Consider the following 27,374-nt stretch of genomic DNA (forward strand, 5'->3'; position numbering starts at 1 on the left):
CGCCACGTGTAGCCGTGACGGGCGCTATTTCGAAGTTGGCGCCGCTACTTTGAAGTAGCCGGCACGTGTAGACGTGGCCATTGTAAGTCACACAAGATTGGAGACAGTATCCTGAAATGCAGAGCTGCTGAAAAGGACTTAAGCATAATGATACATAACCAGATGAACATAAGTTCCCAGAAGATGCTGTAACTAAGAGGGAAAATGTGATCTGTGGATATAAAGCCAAGGCAAAAAATGGTAGGTATGTTGTGCTACCTGTGTACTTGGCCTTAGCTGGCCCATTGCTGGACTACAATGTCAAATTCTTCAAAAAGGAAGCTAAAAATTGAAAAAAAAAATCAGAAAAGATCTACAAGAATGATCTGAGGTCTGGACAGCACTCCTTAGTGTACATCTACACTACCACTGAAGATCGACTCAAGGTCGATCTTCCTGGGTTTCATTTCACACGTCCAGTTTGGATGCATGAAATTGAGCTGTTAGGGGTTGCACTTGACCTCTGCACTCCTTGTGAGACGTGAGGAGTAGAGGAGGTCAAAGGGAGAATCTCTCCCATCAACTGTCCCCTGTATAGATAGACAAGTTAGCCAAGTGCAGATAGATTGGTTTTAGCTACGCCATTGGCGCAGCTGAAATTGCGCTTCTGTGTTCAACTTTCTATGTCTAGCATAGGCATAACCTTACACTGAGCGACTTTAGAAGCTCAGTCTATTTAGTTTCTCCAAGAGAATATTGTGAGATAACTTGATCACCATCTACAAGAGAGGTCTACCCAAAGGAGTGATTTCTGATCAGAGACAGCTCTTTAATCCAGCAGAAAAAGGCACAGTGACATCCAGTAACTGGAAGCTGAACTGAGACAAATTTAGGCTAGAAATTAGATACATGCCTTTAATAATTAGAAAATTAACCAATGGAACAATTTCCTTAGGGATGAATTCTTCAGCACTTGAAGTCTTCAAATCAAGACTGGTGCTTGTCTAAAAGACATGTAATAGCCAAATAAGCTATGGATTTGATGCTGAAATTGGTGGGTGAGTGTCTCTGACCTGCCCTATACAGAAGGTCAAAACAGATATGCCTAATTGCAGGGGCAACATGTAGGGGGGATGTGAAGGGAGTCGCATGCACCTTTGGCGTCTAACCGTCATTGCCACTTCACTCGCCAACAGGGCTGCACCATCCAGAGGAAAAGCGAGGAGGGGCTGGAGCTGGGGTAGGAGGGGGAAGGGCATGGGAGGGGATGGGGTGGTGCAGAGGCACACAGCCAGTGCCCCCCCACCTCAGAATCCCCACATAAGTTGCCACTGCATAATGGTGCTTACTAGCCTTAAAATATCTTAACTGTATTGCCAGCTGGCAGGAAGTGAGGCTACTCCAGGCAGGCTCTTGAAATAGTGTGTTCCTGGTAGCTAGAGGGAGGGGCACACTGCATCTTCTCATTGCTTCACTTTCCACGGCCAGTTAGCACTACAGGCCACTGTGTGCACATAGGGCTGGGAAGGTGGGGAAAGAGAGGAGAGAGAACAGGGGGTGCCAAGTTTCTGCCCTATTTGGGGCAGTTTAATCTCCTAGGACTGTGCAGGAGTAATCTCTTGAGGCTAGCGGCTGCCCAATTGACTTTGGCCTCTAAATGGATGAGGGTGGGGAAGGTTCCTTGTGCCCCTCCTCACTCAGAGTCAGAAACAGGGACAATCTAGTGCTAAGGCACCACAAGTTGGGCAGCCAATACCACTGGTCACTCCTGACAATGTTGGACTGCATTTATTTCAGTAGGTTTATTAATGGAATTGATTAAACACAATGATGCTGGGGGGAGGCTGTCAGATGTTAATTACTAAGGTCGTCATATAAGAGCAGTATTATTTCTGTGCAGAAGTAAAGCATGGGGACATCTTTAAAAATGAGAATTAAATGCCAAGGGAAATAACAGCTCTTGGGTCTAAAGAGGAGCAATTATCTCCCCCTTTTCAAACCAAGTCCCATGAAATAGATTCGGTATTCTCCCTGATTAATACCCTAGCACCTAATTTTGCATGACCATTATGTTCCATCAAGTGACATCTATTGCCTTCATTACGTTGCAAATGCTAAATTACAGCTGGCACACACTACCTTTTCCCTCAGGAAAGGGAAAAATGCCGCCTTGAAAAAGAAAAGTAAATTAAGAAACCAAAATAAGCCAAAGGGGGGAATGGTTCGATTTTCCATATGGTCTGTCCATCTAAAAATCAGATCTTTGGCATGCTCATGCTATCCAAATTAATTCCAGGCGATAATCTCCACTTCTCTCTATCAAAAGCAGTTTGTTCACTCAACTGGGACACACCATCCAAATGCCTCCTCTGGCTGCATAGGAAAGCAGGTGCCGAGAAGCAATTCCAGTGCCAGATCTCCCAGACCATGTGTTGTTTACCTAGGTCTGAGCGGCTTCCTGCCTGCCCTTTCCTCGCCACTTAATTCTTTGCACCCTCCAGTTGCTGTTGGCTGAAGTTCTACCACTTAATAGTCAGCATCTTTTGGGAAGAGGAGAAACACGTCTTACTTCATAATTGCTGGGCTGTTGGCATTCCAGCTTCTTATGAAGTTGTCCATCTGACGGGGGTAAATATTTTGCCTGTAAATATTCCAAAGCCTCAGCCTGATTACAGATTGGAAGCTTGGGCTTGCCTCATTTAGCTGTATTTAGAATATTGTGTGTGTAATCATAACACATCAGGGTGGACAACTGAGGAACGTTACTTAACGAGATCAGGGGATTTTTACTTAACCTACCACAGCTATCGCCGTCTTCTCCTCTGCTTTTTGAGTTTATTCTCAGCTTGATCCCAATTGCATTAGCTTTGCTTCAGCGCTGGGTGGCAGTGTCTTTTCATAACAAATGCTACCAGTGGCTCTGTACACCTTTGCATGGCTGAATGGAACTAAAGAAAGCAAATTCTGCAGTCAAATGGTTTAGCTGAATGCGTGCTTTCAACATACTTCAGAAGAGTGAACACACATTTAAATAGAAGTGTGAGCTTCCTGTGCAGACTTTTTCCTGGCATGGCCCCTCATTGAAAATATTTGGACGTGAATAATTATTTCTAGCTGTTGGAACACATTCGGTAAAATGCCCCCCAACAGGATTTTGTCCCAGGTCACTTCTTAATTGGCATGTGTGATTTATTTGCAGCTTTCAGTGAAGAGTCTCAACATGTTTTACATGCGGTGGGAGTTGGGTGGGATTACTATACCCACTTCACAGCTGTGCAGACTGGGGCACAGAATTGTTGAGTGAACTGTCCAAGCTAACTCAAACCATGCTGGATTATGGGGGGTTGCCAGACAAGACAGTTGCAGATTAGAGAGGTTCAACCTGTACCATGGAAATGTTTTGTGAGGCCAACACTGGAGGAGAACACACTCAATCTGCATTAGTGATGCTTTATATTATAAAAGGCCCCAAACTCCTAGCAAATAGGTTATTTCTGTGATCCACAGTCTTATCGGGTTCCAGCAGAAGTGAAATGTAGCCAGATAAATTCTTGAGGCCTTTTAAGGGGTACAAGAATTTTACAAGTTTCCTAAGGATTCTTCCCCTGGGGGAAGAGAGCAGCAGGGAGTGCCAGTTCTGTGTTTCTGCTTCCTGCCTCTGTGTGCCTCTTTGTGCCACAAAGGGCTCTCCAGAGGAGAATCCACCCTCCAAAGAAGGTCAGACTATAGAAAGGGAGAAATGGGTGGGTTAATGCTAACAAAGTCAGCAAATCTCATTGTGTTAGGAACAATACACACACATAATGAAAGACATCATGCCTCAGTGAGATTACAGTCTAGTTATTTCAGAAAAGAGAAAGAAAAAATATCTCCATGTCACAGAATGGAGGCACAGATTATGTGACTTGCTAAAGTCACAAAGGAAGTCTGTGGCAGAGCCAGGACATGAACCCAAATCTCCTGAGTCCCTTAGCTTAGTACCTTAACTCAGAAGGATAACCTTGGAGCTATCTTGGGCACTTAGACAGACCCTATTACTGGTATCCAAACACCTCACACACTAAAATGAATTTATCCCCATTGTCATCATCATCATCAGCAAGCCTCCCTCACTATTTCCTTCCATCTTTTCCTGTCCAGTGTGGAGTAGCTTAGTTTCTGTAGACTAGCTCTGCACCAATCTACTATGTCATATACCCATTCTCTGTGGGATCTGCCTCTTCCTTTCAAACTGTCCATTATGCCAAATGCATCCCCATTGTACAGATGGGAAACTGAGGCACAAGGAAGCTTAGTGATTTGCCCAGGGTCACACAGGAAGTTTGTAGCAGAGGACAGAATTTAGCCAAGGCTTTCTGTGTCCTAGGGTAGTGCAATAACCATTAAGCAAACCTGCTTCTTTCTTTTATAAAAGATATGAGAAAAGAAAATCTGCCGCTAAGACCAGGATAGTGAGATAAATATTGAATAACATAAAGCAAGATGCCCTGATTTAAATATAAAGGGATCAGTGTGTGCTTCCCTTACAGGAAGGCCAATGAAGTAGTTTTGTTAATAAACAGTAAGACACTATAGGAAGGGTTACTGAAGAAGTGTGGATCATACAGCACTCAGGCATTACAGATATGAATTTTAAGTGTAGGTGATGTAAAAATAGAGTCTAAAGAGAGGATAAGCAAAAAATACAAGAAACACGTCTAAAGGATTCATTGAATGTTAAGTAGAAAGATTAAGAACAAGAATAATTCTTATTATTTGCAAAAATGTCTCTAGTTCCCTGAGCATATGAAAACTTCATATTGCACTGGTACTGAGCTGAGAAAGGAAATAGGAATGAATCAGCAATTGAATACAGACACACTAGGACAAACAGAACTATAACCAAATTGTGTAAACTGCATATAACTGAAAAGCAGGTAGCTTATAAGGCACATGTACAATTCCCATGTGGTGATGGCTCTTTATATTTCTCACAATTGTGTGCTTTGGAACATAAATTCCTTGTAGAAATATACAAGGGACATTTTATGATATAATCATTCATGGTTGACACAAAGGAGCATTAAAAATGTAGGCAACATTTTGTTTACATGTCAAAGGTAGGGTTTTAAAAGAGGTTTCACTGCTGTGAAGGAAGGAACTCTCTCAGCCCTCCTAACTTGTATCTAAACACACACAAGTTAAAGAAACCCCAACAAAAACTCTCAGAATTCATCCATGGGCAGGAGAATGAAACCCAAGAGGCTCTGACTTCTGACTGAGGTAGCTGATCAGACATGAAGAACCTGATTTTCAGCTGTCTTGTATCCTGTGTAGTTATTTACCTGTGTGCACAGTTAGTATAAAAATGTTGCCTGCTAGATCTGCAAATACTGCAATCTTTTTGCTACTGGCGGCAAAGACCCTAGAATATGTGTACACCTCTCAGTGCTGCTTTGTATTTTGCCAGACCTTATGATCCATTTGCTAAGGACTTAGGCACCTGCAGAACATTATAGGGAAGACTGAAGCTCTAAGACAATACCGTCTCTTTCTTACATAAAATACATAGGTATAGTGGAAATCTCCCATTTAAATTTCCTTATGTCACAGAGACATTGTAGACTAGAAGACGCTGAGCGACAATCTCTGGCTCTAAATTAAAGCCTCTGTAACATATAGGGTCTCCTGAATTGGAGATCTTGATTTGGCCCCTTACTGAAAAAAGAAAGGTGCAGATCCCAGCTTTTTCAGGGTTTGGTTCACACTAGAAAGAGGTCAAGACCTACAGAACCCTAAATCCTCTCCTACCTGTGAGAGGAAAACATCCTAAGAAAAGACATACCATAGTGAGAAACATATGAATTTCTGCTAGCCAAAAGGATTATCTTATAGCACTGCATTTCCCTCCCCCGTTCAAGAACAGGAGAAATCTCAGATAACCCTGCAGCTATGACTGATTCTTTAGTATTGTCAACTGTAGCACGTTTTATAAAAAGTGGTTAAAAGTGACTGTCAGAGTTTATCTGCTTTCTTCCCACATTGTCTTGATAGAAATATGCTCCAATAATCTTTACTTGATACCAGGAGCACAGGGGTTACTTAGAATGGGATGTTGAAAAGAATCTGCAACTCTAACTGAATGGATCAAGTTATGCCTCTAAGAATGGTCTTCTCTAGGCAAATCTCATCTGAAATCTTGTAATCAGGTTGCTGCTTATTGTCTACGTACTTCACATTTTTGAAGCACTCTTCCCCCATGGAGAGTTACACAGACATTTTTCTGTTAGATCCAAGTAGAGACTACCTGAGGAGATTCACGCTCCATGCTAGAGATTAGACTTCTGTTCTCTTACCCTCAGCTTTTCTCTCCGCATCTCAAACCCGCTGCTATCAACAAAAAAAACCCCAACCAGGAAATGACTCACAGTACTTGTTCGTGCAGCAGGCCTGAAAAAACATATTACCTGACACCTGCATAATTAAGAGAACACATCAAAGTTTTTATACAGGATAAACACTTCACATAAAACCAGAGAGCCCTGCTCACCCACAACCAAACAAACTCAAGACACACCAATTTGCAATACAAGCCTTACCCCTCCTCTCCCACTCAGCCTTCCTGATTACTGACACAAGGGATCTCTTTATAAATGAATCTGACTGGAAGGTTAATTGGGGCTCACACCTGAGCCCTAATTGACCAGTGAGGAGCTCTAATTAGCTCTGTCAGTATCTGTCTAGGTTTGGGGCCCAGCTTTAGACATTAATTCTCTAGTTTGTGAAGCAGTAAACAAGTCTTTAATGTCCTTTAAGGTCTCACCCATCTACAAGAACTCAAATACTTAGCCTGGACCAGTCCACACAAGTGATTCACTTCCTCCACCCTACTGTGCAGATATACAATGGTCGCATAAATACCACCCTATACCGAAAACCCATGGACCGCTATGCTTATCTACACACCTCCAGCTTCCATCCGGGGCATACTACATGATCCATCATTTACAGCCAGACACTAAGGTACAACCGTATTTGCTCTGATCCATCAGACAGAGACAAACATCTACAAGACCTTTACCAAGCTTTCCTCAAACTACAATACCCACCTAAGGAAGTGAGGAAACAGATTAACAGAGCCAGATGGGTACCCAGAAGCCACCTGCTACAAGACAGGCCTCACAAGGAAAACAAGAGAACACCACTGACCATTACATACAGCCCCCACCTAAGTCCTCTCCAAGGCATCATCAGTGATTTGCAATCCATCCTGAACAATGATCTTTCACTCTTACAGACCTTGGTAGGCAGGCCTGTCCTCGCCTACAGACAGCCTGCCCAACTTAAACAAATCCTCACCAGCCACTACAAATCACAAACCAGTGGCTTTAGGCCTGGAACCAGCCTGTGCAATGATCCTTGTTGCCAACTCTGCTCTCATATCTACACCAGTGACATCATCACAGGACCTAATGTCAACCATGCCATCAGGGGCTCCTTTACCTGCACATCTACTAATATAATATATGCCATCGTGTGCCAGCAATGCCCCACTGCAATTTACATTGGCCAAACTGGACAGCCTCTATGTAAAAGAATAAATGGACAAAAATCAGACATCAGGAATAGAAATGTACAGAAGCCTGTGGGGGAACACTTCACTCTCCCTGGACACTCAGTAGCAGATTTAAGGGTGACAGTCCTGAAACAAAAAAAATTCAAAAATCAAATGGAGAGAGAAATCTCTGAGCTGCAATTTATTTGTAAATTTGACTCAATTAACCATGGATTAAACAGAGACTGGGAGTGGGTCGCAGCTTACAAAGGCAGCTTCTCTGCCCTGGGTGTTAAGATCTCCCCATTAGACTCTGACAATGGCTTGTATCCCCCTGTCTGATCTTGTTTTTCCTCTTTGACACCTACTATTGATAATGGGTCATTTCCACCTTGCTGAATAGACCCTGTCAGCTCTGGCTCTGCCTTTTTCTGGGACCCCATTCTTTAATACCCCTCTGAAACCATCCTTCTCCCCACTCATGCATCTGATGAAGTGGGTCTTTGCCCACGAAAGCCTATGCTCCAAAATATCTGTTAGTCTGTAAGGTGCCACAAGCCTTCTTGTTGTTCTTGAAGCTACAGACTAACATGGCTACCTCTCCGATTCAAATACTTTTGTAACAAGGTAAAGATTGACATGTTTATCTGCCCCATTTACAGCAGGCATTGATGACTCATACCCCCATTGGGCATTTCCAGTACAGCACTATCTCCAGATCTGAAGAAAAAGTGGGTGTGCCCCATGAAAACTCACGACCTAATAAATTATTGTGTTAGTCTCTAAAGTGCTACATGACTGCTGTTTCATTTCGTACCCCCATATCTACTTTCAAACCAGAAAACCACACACTAACTCTTTAGACATACACTCCTAGAAAGCTCCAGAGGTCTCAAGCCTGCCTGTAGGCAGTTACATTACCACACATGGAACTGTGACAATACAGGATTGGCTTTGCTGGTTATGTGGGGAAAGTGTCACATTTATACAGCCAAAGAAAACTGTTTTGACACGGTTACAGAGAGGCAACTTTATTCCAACTTGGTGCTGGCACACAATTAACCTCCAGGATGACTGAGTATTAATCATGTCTTGTTTGTAAACAAACCAAGCCTGGCACAAAGTAGGTATAAACTCACTGGCAATGTTCCAGTGCCAACACCTCCAAACGCACCAGGTCATTTGCTGAAGAAGGGGGTGAGTGTGTGACGAATGTTGTGGTGGCCAGAGGTGGGAAAAAGTACCCAAAAAGTTACTTGAGTAATGCATGTGCACTTTTAGTAAAGTAATTATCCAGAGGTACACAGGTAACTTGTATTTAACTATATTCCTACTATAAGCAGTTGCGCTTTCTCTCAAGTAACTTTTTGGGCAATTTTTCCACATCTGGTTGTGGCTGAAGGCCTCTCTCTCTCTCTGTGGGATGTCTGGCTTTTCTTTCTTCCTCTCAAGACATGGCAAAAGGTGAGGAGTCAGCCCTACTCCATTAATGCTCGTCACTATTTTTTTTTCTTTTCCCAGCGCCAGACTATTGAGCTGATCCCCATCACGGAAGTACATTATCAGTATGCAGGGAAGAAGTATGCGTACTATGTCTATGGACTAGAAAACAAGGTGTATGCCCTGGACTACCCAGAGAGGTACTGCTGCGGCTGCACCATCATATAATGGCAGTAGCATGAATGCTTCCAAAGTCCTTCAGTGTGAACAAACAATGGCTGCACTTACAATGGCAATATTAAAATCTGTGATTTCCCGTGGATGCACCACACCCAGGTCAGCACCAGAGGAAGAAACAGCTTTGGAGGACCTGAGTTTGTTCCTCCATGTGTCATCTGGCCCCGCTCAGAGTACAGTTGGAAGACAAGGAGATAACTCCTGAGCCCTCAGCTTGGCAGCTCTATCTAGTGCTACCACTCATGGAAGTGCATGGAGCTATAATTTCCAGTGTAGATGAAATCAGCGAAAGAACGACCCCCTCACCACTGCCCCGGAGAGAGACTAAGGAACACGACACGTGCAAACCAATGCCATTAGCAGCTCAGAGCCTGATTCAGCTTCATTAGAGCCAATGGAAAGACTCCCAAAGATCAGGCCTGCAGAAATTATTTCCACTTGAGGATATTTTGGATTTTTTTATTTATCATTGAAATATTACATATTTAAGCCTTTTTACATGCATAATTATGCTACTTATGACTGATGCATTCTCTTTTATTTGTTAGGATTCCCTGAGCTAAGACTTATAACCCACAGTAACAGACAACATTTCTCTATATATTTAATTATTAAATATATTTTATTTTAAAATACCATTTAAAGTTTGTCTGAAATGAGATGATACTTGTAAGGAAGGTATCAAAATGAGAATTAAATAGCATTTTCAGGCTCCCTGTACATTATGTGTGAAGTTCTTGGCAGGTGGAGAGGGGGTAAAAAACAGAGTCAAAGTGGAATGGTTTATTTCGTTGGCTGTATTTGTAGGTGGAGTCAGTGCTGAAACTCTCAGCCATTAAAGAATATTTCTGTTCCTGAGAAACCAGTACATGCTCCCATCAGCAGTACATGTTCTCTGTAAACTGTGAGCTTGTGCAGGCACTCAGGAGAGATCCCAGGGCTGCCCAGCGGATTAGCAGAGCACCCACAGCTAGGTTTTTTATTTACACTGGTGATGTGCATTTGCACGTGCCTCAGTGTACATAACATTTATTTTGCTCCTGCACAGAAAAATCCACATGTATATGGAAAAGATTAGAGGGAGCATTGCTCCTGAGTAGCGGAAAAATGTTACTCAAATCCTGATGCAATTTCCAGCATCCTGTGAAGATTTGGGATAAGGGATCAATTTCACTACCTGTTTGCATGAATGGTCAGTTTCTTTCCATGTCCCTAACACTGGACCTTAAGATTCAGGTTTTCTAGACTAAGAGGTGGGCGTCCAATGCAGCCATGGAGCTATAGGAAATCGAAAGTGCTGAGAGACAAAGCCTGAGGAGTCCATCAAGCTGGGCTGGTGATGATCATGCTGTAAGCAACCAGGCTCGTGTTCCCCAGAAACGAGGCTGCACCCAGAAGGCGAGTGCTATATTTGGTTTATTGAAAGTGCGTGACACCCGCGACGGGAGCCCTGGAGACGCTGCAGTCACCAGTGGGGGAAAACCCAACACGTTGGAGCTTCGCTCGGGGAGAGGCTCTGTAACATGCCTCCTAACACTAGCTGATAAAGCTGAACTCATTAACATAAGATTGCCTAAAATTGCCTATGCATTCCTTATCACTATCTCTTGTGGCCTACTGCCAGCGTAGCCTTGAAGTCTTGGCAAGCAAGTCTTGTTTCGCAGGTGTTGTGGGGCAGGATGAGTTGTTTTGCAGCATGTAGCCTTGAAGTGTGCTTTGTAAGGATTCCTCTGAGGGTTCACAGAGGGGTCAGACTGCTCTCGTGAGACCGTTACAAACTCTTCTCCCACCCTACACATGCTGAGGAAGCTCAGGGAGTCCTGGAAAAGTATGGAAGTCTGTGCAGGATGGTCAACCTTTGTTGAAAAGGATCCAAGGATAAGTTTTGTGTGTCCCCCTGAATTTAAGTAGCTCTGATCCAGCTTGGATTGGGATGAAGGCAGAATACTTTGGTATTTCTCAGGCAAACCAACCATGCAAAAGTGTTGCTGTAGTGCTAGAAGTGAAGAAACATAATTTACTGTTGCCAGCACCTGGTTTCCAACAGTGCTTGCTGCCCTCTGGTTGTCAATATGTAATCTATGCAGGTTACAAAGTGCTGGGACCTGATCCAGTACACACTGGAGCTAAATGGGAATTTTTCCACTTACCTCAGGTCAGCCAGCTCTTGCATTTTTACCACCAATCTTGTAATATTTTGTGTTAGTCTTAAAGTTCCAGCTATTGCCAGAGACCATCTGGAAATCTCAACTTTCATAATTTTTTTAAGCCATAATGGTGGCAGAGAAAAGTTTAAATAGGTGAAGTGAGCATGTTCTAAATGCTGAGAAATCAGAAAGACAGTAAAAAAGCTAACATTTAAAAAAAATCTCATATGAGTGAAACCAGACAATTATTAAGCTCCCAAATGAACTCACATAGAAACACGAAAAAAGTCCAAACAGAATATTACCCTTTGGCTAAAACGTTTTACAAGACATTCATTCCATACGCAACTTCTCAGTCCTCATCCTCCAATAAACCCAGCACAAGCCCTTCAAAAGACAAGCATGGGCTTAACTCTTAGCTTTGCTAGACATTAAAAAACAACGGCATAATAAAACACTGGCTTTATGGCTTATTACAACAATCTCTAATCCCCTTTTTTTGTCCTTTGACCACGGGATGTTAACAGGCCACTTCATATTGAATGATCCCTTAGAATATACGTCAACCTCTTATGCTCAACAATTTGTCCCACCTTGTATTTAGTTGTGAGACTCAGTACTGTACCTTCCACAGATTGGGAGAAGAGCTTGGTTTAGCTTGAAAGGTTGTCTCTCTCACCAACAGACGGTGGACCAGTAAAAGATATTACATCAGCCAACTTGCCTCTCATGAATTGTAAGGCAATCTCATAATTTTGAAGCCCAGGTCATGGTTTTTAAATCGTTGGGGTTGACAGCAGGGTGTACACCACTGGGTGGCAGTAACAGATAAGCGTCGAGGAATACAGTTTGTGCCACTGATTATTCTTAAGTGCTCCTTTTGACTCTGGTTTAGACAGGTAATTCATCCAGGGCAGATTAAAAACATTTGTGGTTTGAGCAGGTTACGATCAATCAGTTAGGTCTGATTCTTCCCTGCCTTGTACCTTGAGTGCTCATTTACAGGTCTGCAAAGCAGGTGTAAATCCCTATCCAAGCCTTTTTATACTGTGTAAGTGTAAATTACCACACAAGGAGAAAGGCAGGTGAGAATCAGACCTTGACACCTTTCGTTTGCGTGCCTTTTGACATCACAGGGTCAGATGGGAGCAGATTAGGCATAAGGCATAGCTTGACTCCTGCTAGATTGAAAAATAAAAAGCCCCTAATAAATATTTGGGTTAATGGACCATTTTTCTTTAAAAAAGAAAATCTTTTTCCTGGTCTAAATTTAGCAGAATCCACTACCTTTAAAGTAACATTACATCAAAAGAATTAGTTTCTGAAGGAGGCCTGTCTAATATTATTTCTGAAAGAGCAAGAAGCATCCTCACTGGTAATCTACTGTACCAAGAGGAGGTTGAAAGCTGGGAGAGGTATACACCTTTTTAGTTTTGCCCACCAGAGGGAGGCGAACACAGACAGAAATATAGTTTTGCATGGCATTCCATTGCCCATCAACTTTGTTGGCACAGAGCTTGCACAGTTTCTAGCACTTCTGCTAACACTTTTACTTTGCAGAATTTAGCTCTCTCACTTGATTTAAGACAAATCATTAGTCTCATAGACAGAGTCTACTGCGGTTAGGCACATAGATTCCTACATTCTGGCTCAAATCCATATTGCTCTGGGTGGTCTTTTGTATTGGTCTGAACTACAGCATTTGGAATTTGATTGTGAAGCTCTCAAATTTGTGGCCAGGATTTAATTGAGGCACATTTCTAAATCCACTGTAAAACTGCTAAGAAGAATGCACTTAAACTAATATTTGACTTTTCTTTTGCCTCACCACAGTCTCTCTCCCCTGGCATCAGATATGATAATGTAAAACAAAACAAACTGCATTTCCAAGGAAAGAAGAGCATTTCAAAGTGTCGTTTTTGAAACTCCCTCTAGGCCTCTTTCCCCACTTCACAGATGCCTTTACAAAGCACAGACTGAAGCATCTTATTCTCCTCCCTATCTAATATCCTCCCCACTCAGTAGCTCTGATACACACTCTATCCCAGTGGCAGGTCTTGTCTGAAATGCATCAAGCAAACTCTTGTGTGCATTTACTATGTACGAAGTGCTATAGAGGTGCCACAGCTATCAATTCCTCTAATTTATTTTTTAATACACTACAAATGAATTCAAAAACAACAAGAAGTCCTGTGGCTCCTTATAGACTAATGGATATTCGTGAGCAAAGACCTGCTGCTTCAGATGCAATGAGTTTGTCTCTCCTGTTTGAGAAACTACAAATACTCACAAACCAGGAAAGGGATCCTCAGCTCAGGCAACTGCTAAAGGGCGTCTGTACCCTCGTAGTCAGCCTGCAGTCAGCTATTGCAGGATAGAAGGAGGAGGAGGCCTGGGCTCCATCTCCTTTTCTGCTCCATACAGAGAATTTGCTGGGTGTGAACCCACTGATTAAGCCCTTAACAGGAGGGCACTATGGAGACTTACCTTCGTGGGATACTCAGAAGGAAGCGTTGTACCCATCTGGGTTCCATGGCCCCACTACATCTCCCATAATGTATCCAGAGTCATGTGACTCACAGGATGCAACACACATCTTGGTGAGGGAAATTTGAGTTGTTTTATGGGACATAGTCTACCAGGGAGTCTGACCCACAGGGAAGAATGCAGGCCAAAACAACAAGGTTCATGAAACAATGGGTTAACGGGGAAACTGATTTGAAATTAATCATTAAAGGACAGGCCATCAAAATGAAATGTTCTGAATTGCATTCACCCAACATGATGTTTTTATCAGAAAATCAAAACATTTTGGAAAAACTGAAATTTCTTTATGGAGAATATTAGTGCAGCAGAAACTATGTTTTCCATTGGAAAGTCCTTCTGATGGAGAATCCACAACCAACTCTCCATAAAACCTTAGCGCTGTCCAAATCCTTCAACAGAGGCCTCCTCAGAGTCAACGTTCTCACGTTCTACCTTTTTCCTTCTACAGCTCAAGTACTTTTCTTCCTACCTTTATCCAAAACTGATTCACTCTAGATTTCTGTTTGCATTTTATCACTTAAAATATTGACATCATTCTTTTCTTCATCACTGAAAGACTCTAGCAGACTGTGTTTGACCTGTCTACCATATAGTGAAAACCTTATAGAAAGGTTTCATGAGCTAGAACTAATGCCAATTCCATATTCAAAATTGCTTAGCCTTGAGTTCCAGGTTGAGAATTAAGCTATTTCGAAACCCAACCCATGGTCTTATTAAAGTTTTAGATGTTAAACAATATAAACATGAAAAAGGTTTAGTGCTATTCAGCATGAGTGTCCAAAGGAAGCAAAATAAGTTACTCAACATTCTCCCTTGTACACTCTAATCACCCTAGAATCTTGGCACAGGGTTGTGGCTGCATAAAATGCACTTGTGTAGGAACCAAAGATCCAAGAGCCAAGCTTAGCAGCATGCAGGCTAAATTAGAAGGAAATTTACGAAAATGAAAATAAAACTCACCAGGTCAGAGAAAACTCATTTTTGTTTATAAATGGATTCTTAAATAGTCACATGCTTCCAGGTGGAATATAGCTGAAGATCTCTCTCTCTCTCTCTCTCTCTCTCTCTTTCTCTTTTATTAAGCCATAGACTCAGAAATACAAGATGGGAAAGATCCACTATGTCACCTAGTCTAGTTCCCCACCAGCATAAGATTCTTGCAATAAAACTACTCTTTCCTATTTTGTGGCTAATTGTTAGGGAGACTTGCAGTCTAACAGTTATATCAAACACATGGCTGTAATCTCCAGCAGATGTTGCATCATGCCCCACTCTCATTGGGAAATTTTCCAAAATAGAATTTTTTAAATGCTCCTTGCATAATGCAGTTCCCATCTCACTATGACTTCAGTCCAAGAGACCCTACATACCTACCTCTGGAAAGGTGGCTTCTTCATTTGTGCCCAACTTTACCCTGCTGTTAGGTGCCAGTCATAACCTCTGCCCCATCATGTGGTGGATTAGGAGATCAAGAATATAATTTAATTGATCCAGGCTATTCCTGCACAGCAGTGATCAGGGATGCACCAAGTCCCTTTGTTCTCTCTTTGCCACCATTTTTAACAGAGAACTCAAAGAACAAGCATCTGCACATGAATCAACTGAACCCATTTTGTACCTGTTAGCCAAATAAATGACATCACTTGTGTCACCTACTGATTACAGGTAAGAAATTAGAGGTGAAAAAGTGTTCACATAAAAATATGGCATGAGGTTGGAATCCCTTAAGAAATAGACCCCATAAAAACATTATTAAGAGCAGTGACCTTTATTTTGGTTACTGTTTCCTACAGAAGGAACAATAAGCTTCTTTCTGTAACTGTCTTGCACATGTTCTCTGAAGCATATTAGAGAACGAGTGATTTTGAACAAGTTTTTTTAAAAAAAAGAAGAGAAACATCACAAACTCTGTGCATCATCTCCTACCATTACTCCTTGCCAGGTGGTGCATTTCAAATCTGTGATATTACTTGGTGCACATACAGAAAGTCAACGGTTAAGAAAACAAACAAAGCGAGAAAAGATCCCAGATGTTACACAATTACAGCTCTGTGAGCTGGAAAGACTTGGTCTGAAACAACAAGTGGTTTGGAAGTTATGCCATTATGTTCAGCCATTTCAATAAAGCACTGACACGTGCTGCTTCAGACAGCATGACTTCTCTACAAGTGTTGGAGTTTAATGCGATGTCAGCACTGCTGGAGACTGAGCAGCATACACGTTTAACTCATTAACATTAACAGGAATTGTGTTAATAATCTGACTTGCCTATTTAGGAGAGCACAAAATACATCCAACTTGAAAGCAAGGTTGTTTCCTTTGTCTCAAGAGGAAATGAAACAGATCAGCCATAATATACACAGCAGCGGCTGCTGCACAGACTGCCCTTTAACTGGAATATGATATGATATTATGGTAGATATAATTTTCTGGGGCAAGATTAAACGGCTGGTTTTCTGCTTGCAAATTTTGTTCATTTTAGACTGCTTTCACAGCCACTTGGAAAAACTCATGGACGGTCATTGTACCAATCTTCCAACAGGCTGCATGCCCTACCACTGGGCCACACTGTTCCTCATATCTTAGACTATAATGTTAGCATTTAGTAACCATGGAAGATCAGATGGTTCTAATTTGGAGGAGAAAGGACAAAAAAATAAATAAATCACTGAATGAGAGATGGCACATGGATATTCAGGCTGCCCATGGTCATATACAGCTCTCTACAAACTCAGAGGGAAACCCTTGTACCCACCAGGGTGTCATGTAAATTGGATCTTCTTTTGACCCTGCTTCCAATGAGGTGCCCCTGGGAATTGGGGGTTGCCGCCCACTGTGGTGCATCAGTGTCCTCATCCCTATTTCATCTTAAATGAGAAGGGGTCATTGTAGTCTGAGCCACTACCAGTACATTTGTGGGACTGCATGACTTTCTGAATTATGGGAGACAGGTTTTCAGTTCTGATTGGTCTTGATAAATGACATTTCTCTTTCAATTGACCTGGCTATGTCTGAAGGTAAATTAATTGTATCAGCAGCTCTCTTTCTGTGCTGCTTCCTTCCGCAAAGCCACAAAAGCCTGTTTCATCATGTAGCCAGACAGAACCGCCACTTTACTCTACTCTACCTTGTCTCTCCTCGGTACTTCAGAGCACCAAAGGGTTAAAAGAAACAGCTCAGCCCTGGAATGCCCGAGAGCACAGATGTGCTTATCTCAGGCACAGTCTTTTTGATGCTCCGGAGTAAAGACAATGGGCTAATAAACAGTAGGGCCTCGGACTGCCCTTGGCTAAATACCATCAGTTGATTCACCTACACAAACGTCTCAGATGGAGGAAAAATCTCTGGCCCATAAAGAAAGAATGCCCTAAAATTATCTCCACCCCAGAGGTGTGAACCAGCCTTGTGAGAACTAGTGTCTTGAGATGAGTTAATTCAATTGGCATCTTTTGAGATAAGGAAGAATGTATGTGACCCAATGGGTATAAAGTAAGGGTCTGGCAGCCCCGCTAAGTGACCTGCAATGACCTCTACCTGCTGGTCAGGAGGGTCTTTGCCTCCTGAGGTCCTAGGAGACGCCTGTTCCTCGTTATTATTGCTTCTTCCCAAGGTATTGAGTGAAAACGCTGGCCACGCCACATTGGTAATGCAGGGGTGAGAATAAGACCTGTTAAGTGTATTGCTTTCCTTTTGTTTTCTTTGTACACATTCAATAATTGATCTATGAATTGTTACATGCTAGCTATTGGCAACTAAAGAACAAAGTGTAAACCTTCTAATCTTTGTAACAAAGTATAAATCTTGTAAGCTTGCAACAAAGTATATATATCTTGTAATCTTATAACCATAAGAGTTAAATCTCCTTAGTCAATAAATAAGTAACTGCTTAAGTTGTAACCTGACTCTCCCTGTTACTGTGCAAGCTGAACACAAAACAAAGAACCCAGCTGCTTTTCAGCTGCATTAGTCTGGTCATTGGTAAGAGTGTGCTGAGAGCTGAGCGCTGAGTCGTGCTGCCTCCATGGAGCAGACTCTCTGGGGCACCCGTCAGCCACCCTTGCTGCCCGCAGCGAAGGGACTTTCTCGTCCTAGCAGCTAAAGACTTGGGTGTGGGAAGCTCTCAGTGCAACTGTTGGGGCACCCGTCAGCTTGTCCTGGCTGCCCGCTGTGAAGTGACTTTTCCTGTCCTAGCAGTTAAAGACTCGGGTGTTAGGACCTTGGGGCATCTGTCAGCCTGCCCGGGCTGCCTGCTGCGAAGGAACTGTCTGTCCTAGCAATTAAAGACTTGGGTGTAAATAAGGGCATAGGTGGTATCTCACCCAACCATCGCCTAACACATCAACAACCAGAGCTCAGAATATCATTGTTCTGAAATCCAGTAGCTACACTGGGCCTAATTTTCCTCTCAGTTGCATCAGTGCAGGGAAAGAAAGATCCCAATCGACAGGTTGCACCTCCCTGGTCTGGCATGGTCTGGACCTGACAGGTCCAAATTCTGACACGAGAATTTGCTGGACCAGTGTAGGTGTAAGGATTCTACCCACAGGTAGCCCTGCTCCTGAGACTGCTGCAGCCCCAGCCTCCCTTCCCAGAGACTCCAGCCCCAGCCCATACTCACCATGGCTGCCCTGGGGCTCCTGGTCTGAGCTGTCAGGGGACTTCTACCTGCCCCATACTGCCCTGGGGCAGCCAGGAGACTCCACCTCTATCCCTTGGCCCACACAGCAGGTGGGGAGCTCTGGATCGTCACTCCTACTGCCCAAAGAGGGGCTCTGGCTTCAGCTTGGGCCCATTGCAGATGAAGGCTTTGGCCCTGGCTTCAGCTAGGCTGACAGCTGCTGCTCCAGGCCCAGCCAGGCTTACAGACCCTCAGAGGTCAGTAGCCCCCATCCAGTACTCTATTGACTGGCAACATCCATGGTCCTACTTGACAGATAAGAGAGTACCAGATCTGAGAGGTTCAACCTGCAGACAGTACAATATCGTACATAGTAGCAGAAGTTGAGTGAAAACAAAACAAAACAAAAAAAAAATGACAAGGCCATTATATTATGCCACAAAAGGGCTTTGTTTTTTTCTGCATAAAAATAGATCTGAAATCTCTTCAAGTTTAAAAAAAAACCCTATTAAAAAAAACACATTTAAAATTCAGATTGTATCTCTGCCTGAATTGAAAAGTTTCATTAAATGTTAATAAAACCTTATGTCTCAGTCACTCCAGCATGCACTTTAATGATTATTCTGTTTTTATGCTGTTTATGATAAAAGAAACAAGCTCTGCCCTGCAAGGCCATTAATAAAACTTTTAATTTGGAAAGTACTGAAAAAACACATTTTGCAGACCATTGATTTCTCCTTCAGATCTTCACAGCTTTATACAAAAACGTTTAATTTTTTAATAAAACCCCTTCTAACTAAGAGTTCATCTAGTAAATAGGATAAATCAGTTGCTATGGCTGATCTTTCAATGCATATTCTTCTACCGTTGGTGACAAAAAAGTGCAAAGCTGTAACAGGCAAGAAGAAAAGAAATTCTCTTAGGTTGTTTTGCTTAGATTTCTGTTGTTAGCTCTTCCACTTGTGTCGCTTAGCTCCTGCAGCAAAATATTGTTGAAAGCCTGAGGGAATACTTCTTAGATGCTGAGATTTTCAGGCAGGGGAGATCAGTTTCATTTTTGTCACATAACTGATTATGCAGGTAATATTTCTCCCAGAATTGAATCAGCTTTTTGATGTGTTGAACTGTTCTGCAATGCATACTGTGTGGGGCTCTGTCTGGAAGCACTGTACATTTAGTGTGGTTAAAAAAACAAAACAAAACAAAACAAAACAAAAACTCACATACACACACATACACTTTTCTGCAAAGCCTTACCGTACAATTAGCCTGTGATATTTAGCCAACCCCGAAGCAGAGGGTAGTTAACCCTTAAGGAGAAATTGGAGAGGCTCTATAAAGGGCCAGTTCCTCTGGGGTGCTGCACCATATATTAAGACTGGTGTGAGAAGATACTGCCCCACCTGATCATGGTTTTTTGTCTTACCCAAGGTGAACATCATTGGGATAAGCCAGTACACCTTCTGAAAAGAAGACTGGAGCAGTCTATTAAGGTACTTTAACAGTATTACCGAAATATGGAAAAAGCTGAATAAGTTGTATAAATTTGGACTTTCAAAAAGCCTCTGAAAAGGACTCTTACAAGATATTTTTAAGGGAACAGAGAAGTCCTGGAGTGAGAGACGAATTTCTATTCTGGGTCAGAAATTGTTCCTGAGTCATAAGAAGAGTGGGAATAACAGTTTGATTTTCTACATCACCAAAGGTTAACAATGGTTCTATGAAACTGGAAGTACTGGGACTAGTGAGGTTTCACATCTGGCCTGAAGCCTGGTGGCAAGGGGAACTGGCAGTCCTACAGAGCTACAAGCCTAGTGGTGCCAGCATCTCTGGTGCCAGGGGTGATGCCTCTGGCTGTGGAAAAGAGGCTAGAGGCAGCGGCCAGCAGCCTGGGTGGGGCAAGAGCCAGAGGTGCCAGCAGTGGGGTCAAGCTCAAGAACAGGCCTGGGCCAGCGGTCCAATTGGGCCAGCAATAGGAAGCAGGCTGAGGGGCTGGAGGCAGGGGAACATCCCCTGATCCAGCAAATTCCCTTGTTTGGGATCAGTCAGGTCCCAAGGGTGCTGGACCAGGGATATCTATTCTCTATTCCAATATTTATATCACAGCCAGTTCTCTAAATTCTGGGCATGCTTCCCTTGGCTTTAGCTCAAAAGTAATAATAATAATAATAATAATAGTAGCAGGGCAAAGTCACACGTTCAGCATGAGCCAGAGAGGCTCCTATATTGCCATAAGATAGTGAAAAATAACGAAAGCATGGCTGGCTATGGCATGGTCTGCATTTGAGATGAAAGAACATAACTGGGCGTTCACCAGAAGCTGAAAAGAGTGTGGTTTTGGCAACTGTTGCAAACTGGGGACCTATGAAAGGGAACGAGGTTAGTAAAGCATGCAGATTACACCTCCCTTTGATGACAGACAGATGTGTTCGACCGAGGTTGTGGGCAGTCCCTTAAAGTGCTTCCCTGCACCAATCAGCATCATCAGCATCTAATCCAGAGTCATCTAAAGTGCTGATGGCTTTTGTCCATGTCCCCCAAGTCTGGCAGACATTGGAGGTGAGGAAGGAAACAGCTCCGTCTGGGTCTGGTGGAAAGAAGTTTCATGTTTCGTCCCTCCCCCAAAGATGACTTAGATTCCTCCACATGCTTTTACTTCTACTGCTTTTTTCCCCCTTTTAAATCATTTTCCTTCTATCTGCTGAAGCAAATTCATTACTGCAAGCAGGAAAGCTAAAAATATATCAAAGAGCCTCTGAGGAAAACAACATCTCCACAGAAGAAACTCTCTAGTGCATTGGTCTATTCATCTATCTAGCCCTGAAATTCTTCACATACTGACCTCCTAACACAGCTCTTTCTTATGGAGAAGTCTTCCCTCAATAAGGCTATTCTTTTCTTTCCAAATTCTAATTTGGTTTTGTTAGCAGTCTAAAATAAGTATAAGGGTTTTTGCATTCTCACCATTGTCAAATTCATCTGTGTTTTGCCTTCATTAATCACAATTCAAAACCCCATTTTAGGACAGATTCTCACTAAAACATTCCCTTATTTGGCTTTTTCCTTGCTGATATTCTGGTTATGTCATCCACAGAGCAACTGATTCGAATAAATATTGCACTACTCAATTGCTATATAGTAGTTTTTCCACAGAGGAGTGGGGGTGGGGGAGGGGAAGAGTTCCTATCTGATTAGAATTTACTTCAAAGTCTGGAAAGCATGAGGATGTGCACATAATTTCTTTACTTTCTTGCAGAAAACTTAGATGGAGGGAGGGAGGCTGAGAGGCTGCGTCTACACAGCAGCCTTATTTCTAAACAAGCTATTTAGGGATAGCTATTTCAAAACAGGGCTGCTACGCACATATACATATCTCAAAATAGCACTTAGCTATTTCGAAATACATAGTCTGCACACGTAGGCCATGTCTACTCTAGCCCCCCTTCTTCAAAATGTTTCACACATAAGGGACTGGGGACAGAAGTGGGTTTAGCCGGCAGAGGCACATCCACACAGCCTCTGCAGTGCCGGAACTGAACTCTCACATGGCTATGGTAATGAGCTTTGGGAGTATGCAAATAAGCAGCCATTTGCACTCCTGAGAAGCTCACTTTGGATAGCTCTGCCGGCAGCAGTGCTGAGCAGAGCTCTGTGCGGACCGAGCCCAGGTGGGTGAGCTGAAGTGGAGCATTATTAATTAATCTCAGCAGGACTACAAAAATCTGAATCCAAGGTCCTATCACAGGATTGGGGCCACAATCTCTGTCCTTTTACACACCCCTGGAATGAGGGTCACCATTGCAAAGGACAGATTCCAGAGTTTCTAGAGCAAGGCACGTGAGTCCAGCGTCAATCCTGTTTCAGACATTTGGGCACTAATTTAATATGAATTGTAGAACATAACATGGAAAGAGCAGTCCTTTATTTTTAAAAGGGGAGTTCTAGTCTCAGCTCTGTCAGTTGATCCACTAGAGAATAGCCTTGAACTAATCTATCAACAAACCTGTCTGTACCTCAGTTTACTCATCACAGGATAATACCTGCCTTAAAGACCATGTTTTGAGGCTTAATCTACATAGACTAAGTACCAAGATTTAAACACAATTGTACCTTAAGACTGTCAGATAAAAGGTAATAACTTTTAGCTATATATATATTATACATTTGTTTCAGTAAATAATAAAGAGTGGGTTATATAAATCTTAACTTTGAACCAAACATATTTAATGTAGGGTAGAAATTCCTAGGCAATCCATGACATTCTGCTAAGAACCCCTGCTCTGAATTTGGGTACGGAAACTAGGCCTACACCAGTAGCATGAGTTTCCCCCCAGCCACAGCCCCGCTGAGCCCACCTGGAAGGTCATCCCAGCCTGAACAAAGACAGAGACAGTCACCCTGACAACCACATTCCAGGAAGAGAGCCACAGAAGTGAGAAATTGGGATGTTCCAGGGTGGGAGGGCAGAAGCAAATGCTTGATTGTCACGTACCTTCATTACCTTCTGCTTTGATTCGTTAGCTGTAACACATATGGTCATATCCCTGTGAGGATAACATTGTGATGCCAACATATACATCACCACTCTACACATTATTGTCAATTAATATTTGCTTTGTTCAAAGAACTTTCTGTAAGCTATGGGTGGAGACCACTATTGTAACCTTATTAGACTGTCAGCTTATTGTGCTAATTTTTTGTGCTAATTGTGCTAATTTCCCTTGTTGTTAGCTTCTATCCAGGGATTCTAGGTTCTCTCTCTGCCTGTTGCTTCACTCTTCACCCATCAACATTCTATATAATCAATTGTAACCTGTTGTTTGGCAGTGGTCGCTAGCCTAACAGTCAAAGTGACACTCCACCAATGCTGTGTGTGTAACAAACCCTCCTGCTTCCTTCATACATGGTGTCCAGACTTTGTTCCAACATTTAAAATCAATTGTATCCCAGGACGTTTACAACAATATTCATCTTTGCAGTGAAATGACTTCTTCCAATATAGGCTTAATCCAAAGTCCGTTGGAAGAGATTCCCAATGGAAATCTTTTCCACTCCCTTTAGTGGGCTTTACAACAGGGCCCTATATTAACCCTTCACTAATGATTACGTTCACATTGGAGGTCGTGTTTTCTCTCCGGTCTTTCCTCCTCTGACCTCTGCACTCACAACATAACCAAGTCATTCTTTATGCAGGGGTGAAGCTGGCCTCCTTCAGTCCAGAAAAATAACAAATACATGACAAAATATTTTTGAAGGTAAGTAATTCAGATTTTTCCCCAGAGAATCCCTGGGAGTGGAAAGCATATTAAACAGCCATATTCTAGGCAATATTTATTAACAGGAAACCAAATTAATTCCTGGTGAAGCTCCACTGAATTCACCATCGTTATCTGATTGGTTGTATCTATTTTCAACAGATTCGGAAAGGCAAGAAGCCATCAGATAATATGCATCTCATTTCTTCTCATGAAAACTCACAGAAAAGAATTTAAAAAAACCCCACACCTTGTAAGATGGTGTCAGTTTTACCATGTAGAAAGCCTGAGGCTTCATCTCTTCTGATGAAGCTTATTTCTTAAAGGGCTTGTGGAAACTTGAAACACTGGAGTGGCTCAGCTATGCTGTTTTAGCACAATACCTCATGTTAGAGGCTACTTATGCTAAAGAGAGTGGTTCTCCCATCAAGTGGGATAATGCATGTCTCCTAGCTGATGGAAGAATTAGCTATGTGGATTATTCACACCCCCGAGCGATGCAGCCAAGCAGATTTAATTTTCCAATGTAGACCAGGCCTAAGTCCAAGTTTCTTATTACTTGTGGATAGCACCACGATTCTGCATTTAGAATTAATGCTGGCTACATCAGTGCCGTGGATAGAACATAGCTGACACCACTCTCGAGAACACTTAATTTTTAGATAAGCTGGGTTTCCTCCACATCACTTGGCAGGACTATGTCAGTGGAAGCTTTTTTTTTAAAACTGTTTTTAATAAATTATTTGCTTTTGCAAGAAGCAAACTGTGGAGCTGACTGGGGCCCTGCATTTGTTGGGGCATGCAGGCTACCCATAGCCTTTTTCCACAAAGTGATAAGAAAAACCTGTTAATACACAGTCAATGAAAACAGGCAGAAAGCAGCTAGCCTCTGCTGTAGCAGAAACATGCTTATTCAGCATTTTCTCAGTGGCCGTGTTTACTCTAGCAAGTTCTTTCTGACAATCAGGTCCTTTTTCAAATGAACACGGGGAACATCCAAACACAAAACGCACTCTTTCTATCCAAAATCAAAAGAGCGTTCCCGGATCAGCAAGAGGACTTTCTTTCAAAAGCTTCTTTAGGAAAAAAAAATAAAAGCAAGTGTAGATGCTCCACAGGCCCTTTTTTTTGAAAAAACAGTCCTTGTGGTGCTGGATTTTTAGATTCCCAGTTCATTATTTTGAAAGAGCAGAGTCTGCGTGGACGCTCTCTATTTAAAGAGCAGATTGATCTTTCCATCAGCTTTTTTGTGTGTGGACGTGCTCCTTCAAAAGAAGGTCTTCTGGAAAAGATCTTCTGGAAGATCATCTTTCGAAAGATTGCTGCAGTGTAGACATGGCCAGTGAGAGGTTAAACCAAGATGCTTAACACTGATCTGTATTTATGATACAACTATTCAGAGCCCTATTGGCGTTGAGTTCAAGGTCTGTTAGCAAAATAGTAGTCTTCATATTTTAGTGTGAGTAGAGTCCTAGATAGCTGAAGCTGACTTATCTGAAGGTTTTTGTGGCAAAAGCAGGTATGCTCAAGCATGCAGAGCAGAGGACTAAATATTCTGCAAGGAAATCACAATTTTGAGATTTTCTGTATCTAAAATAAAACCAGGTATTATCAAGCATAATATGTTTTTTCAGTCACCTTCTTTAGTTTCCCATGACAGGTGACATTTTTAGCTGAAAAACTATGCCTGGAAGCTTGTATTCTTATCAGAGTCAAAAACATGCAATAGCAGATAAGTGATGTTATCGTTTGTTCTCTGGTTTCTGATACAGTGTTGCCCTTTTAATAGAAAAAGCTATTAGTACAGCACAACCTCCAGAGGGGGATTTTGTGGTTATCTTCAGAGCTTCTTGTTTCGGTAGGCAGGCAAATATTTATTGGTTTTGCTTTCACTTCCTTTTGCATTTGTATGAATTTGTGATAGTAACTGGTATCACAGCTTTGTGCACGTTAAAGGATTTAAAAATACATTCATCAGTTCAAACACAGACAACATATGAAAGAAATTGAATTTTACTTTAGCTAGGATTAGACTGGTAACAAACTTGGTGAGACACTCAAACCAAATACAAATTAGGAGACTTAATAACTAGAATTTGTTGAATTATGTCAAGCAAGAAACTTTCCCATTGAGAAATATGTTTTTGTTTGAATCCATAATATTCTCACAGGAAAAATGGTGACACTGACAAAAATGTTCAGTTTTTCAGTGTCAAAATTCCAAATTAAGAATCAAATTTCCAATGGAGATTTGGAAATTAAAATTGCAATGTCAGTTACATGTAATTTCAAATATTTTGTTTTAATTCTTGTATACCAAACATTTTCTCCATTTCATTTTTTAGATTTTCAGTTTTTCTCCCTCTTTTTGGTTTCTTGTCATTTCTCCCTGCTCCTCCCCACACTGCAGTAAAATTTGGAAAAGAACACATAAGTGTCAAAAAATGAGGCAAACCCATTTCCGATCTTTTCCAATAACAACACAGTTGTACAGGACTGTCACATCTACAGGCTGCTTACATTCAAAATGCCGTATTTATGTGAACAGCAAAACAGCCCAATAGCTAAAAGGTGATAAACAGCCCTGACTCATGTTCCCAAATGTGTGAGTGCACATGGTGCTTACACGTGAAGTCAAAAATATGGTGCAAATTAGGTTGGCATGTGCAAATACTCCATTCTCATGTGTGTACCAGGGATTTCCTTAGATGCACATATACTTTTTTGAACACTTGGATCTCTAAGTGTTTAATTCAGAAACACCTATCCAGTTTCATTCTTTCCATTTGTTTTTAATTCAGAAAACAATAATTGCATCCAGATGTTCTGACAAAGGCCAGTGGTCCATGTCATTTAGCCACTCCACCCTGTGACTGAATTAAATGAAAGAGCCCTTTGGGAGTAGAGAAAAGATACTAGAGTCCTTACATTGTGGCATCCAACCATCCTGTTCTTTGAGAGGTTAGACCATGCTGAGGTTTGCATGCTAATCACAAGATATGGGACTGCTAGACAAATATGGTAGCCAGAAAATTGAAATCATTTAAAAATATCAGGACATCTTTACAATAAGCGGCAGTGGCAAGTATTTTACTGGGCACCCTGGGTAGCTTTGCACTTCCTTTGATCTCAGTCCTTCTCATTTCAACTTCTATCAATGAGCAGTGCAGAAATGGTGACGAATTGGCACTGAAATGAGATGTGGCTTGAGAGGTGGCTTGAGATAGCAGCTGACAACTGCAAGGAAAGATTTATTCGAAGTAAATAAATAACTAAATGAAATAAAATGAGAAATCCTATTTTGTTATAATTCACTTGAAGGAAAAGTATTCTTCAGTTAAAACAAAATGCACATATAAGAAAGCATGATTGTTTTCTTCCTCAGAAAGACAGGGTTTAAAAAACAACCTCCCTTAAAACTAATATAAATGGAGGGAGCCACCCTCCAGATAAGTAGGACTTGGCAGGTTGAAAATTCTGATTTATAACATAGTTCATAGGGGAAACGCTCCATGATTATTAGCATGGATCTATTAAGTGGCATTGAAAGTTAAAAAAAAAATCACCACAAAGTTAGGAAGTTTATCCTACATGCTGATACCCTTGTTAATAATAGT

The 27,374-nt window shown here is 41.9% G+C and overlaps 1 protein-coding gene across 2 annotated transcripts in view; it reads left to right on the forward strand.

The window, feature by feature from the left end:
* Nucleotides 1-9,894, forward strand: part of SSUH2 (ssu-2 homolog) — a 37,471-nt gene extending 27,577 nt beyond the window's left edge. For both annotated transcript variants that reach the window (XM_075005444.1, XM_075005443.1), the window contains one exon: nucleotides 9,035-9,894. In XM_075005444.1, the coding sequence (XP_074861545.1) occupies nucleotides 9,035-9,181 (147 nt within the window). In that variant the 3' untranslated portion in view covers nucleotides 9,182-9,894. The remainder of the gene's footprint in view (nucleotides 1-9,034) is intronic.
* Nucleotides 9,895-27,374: the final 17,480 nt, after the last annotated feature.

Source organism: Carettochelys insculpta, chromosome 11 (genome assembly GCF_033958435.1).
Source record: "Carettochelys insculpta isolate YL-2023 chromosome 11, ASM3395843v1, whole genome shotgun sequence".
NCBI classification, from domain to species: Eukaryota; Metazoa; Chordata; order Testudines; family Carettochelyidae; genus Carettochelys; species Carettochelys insculpta.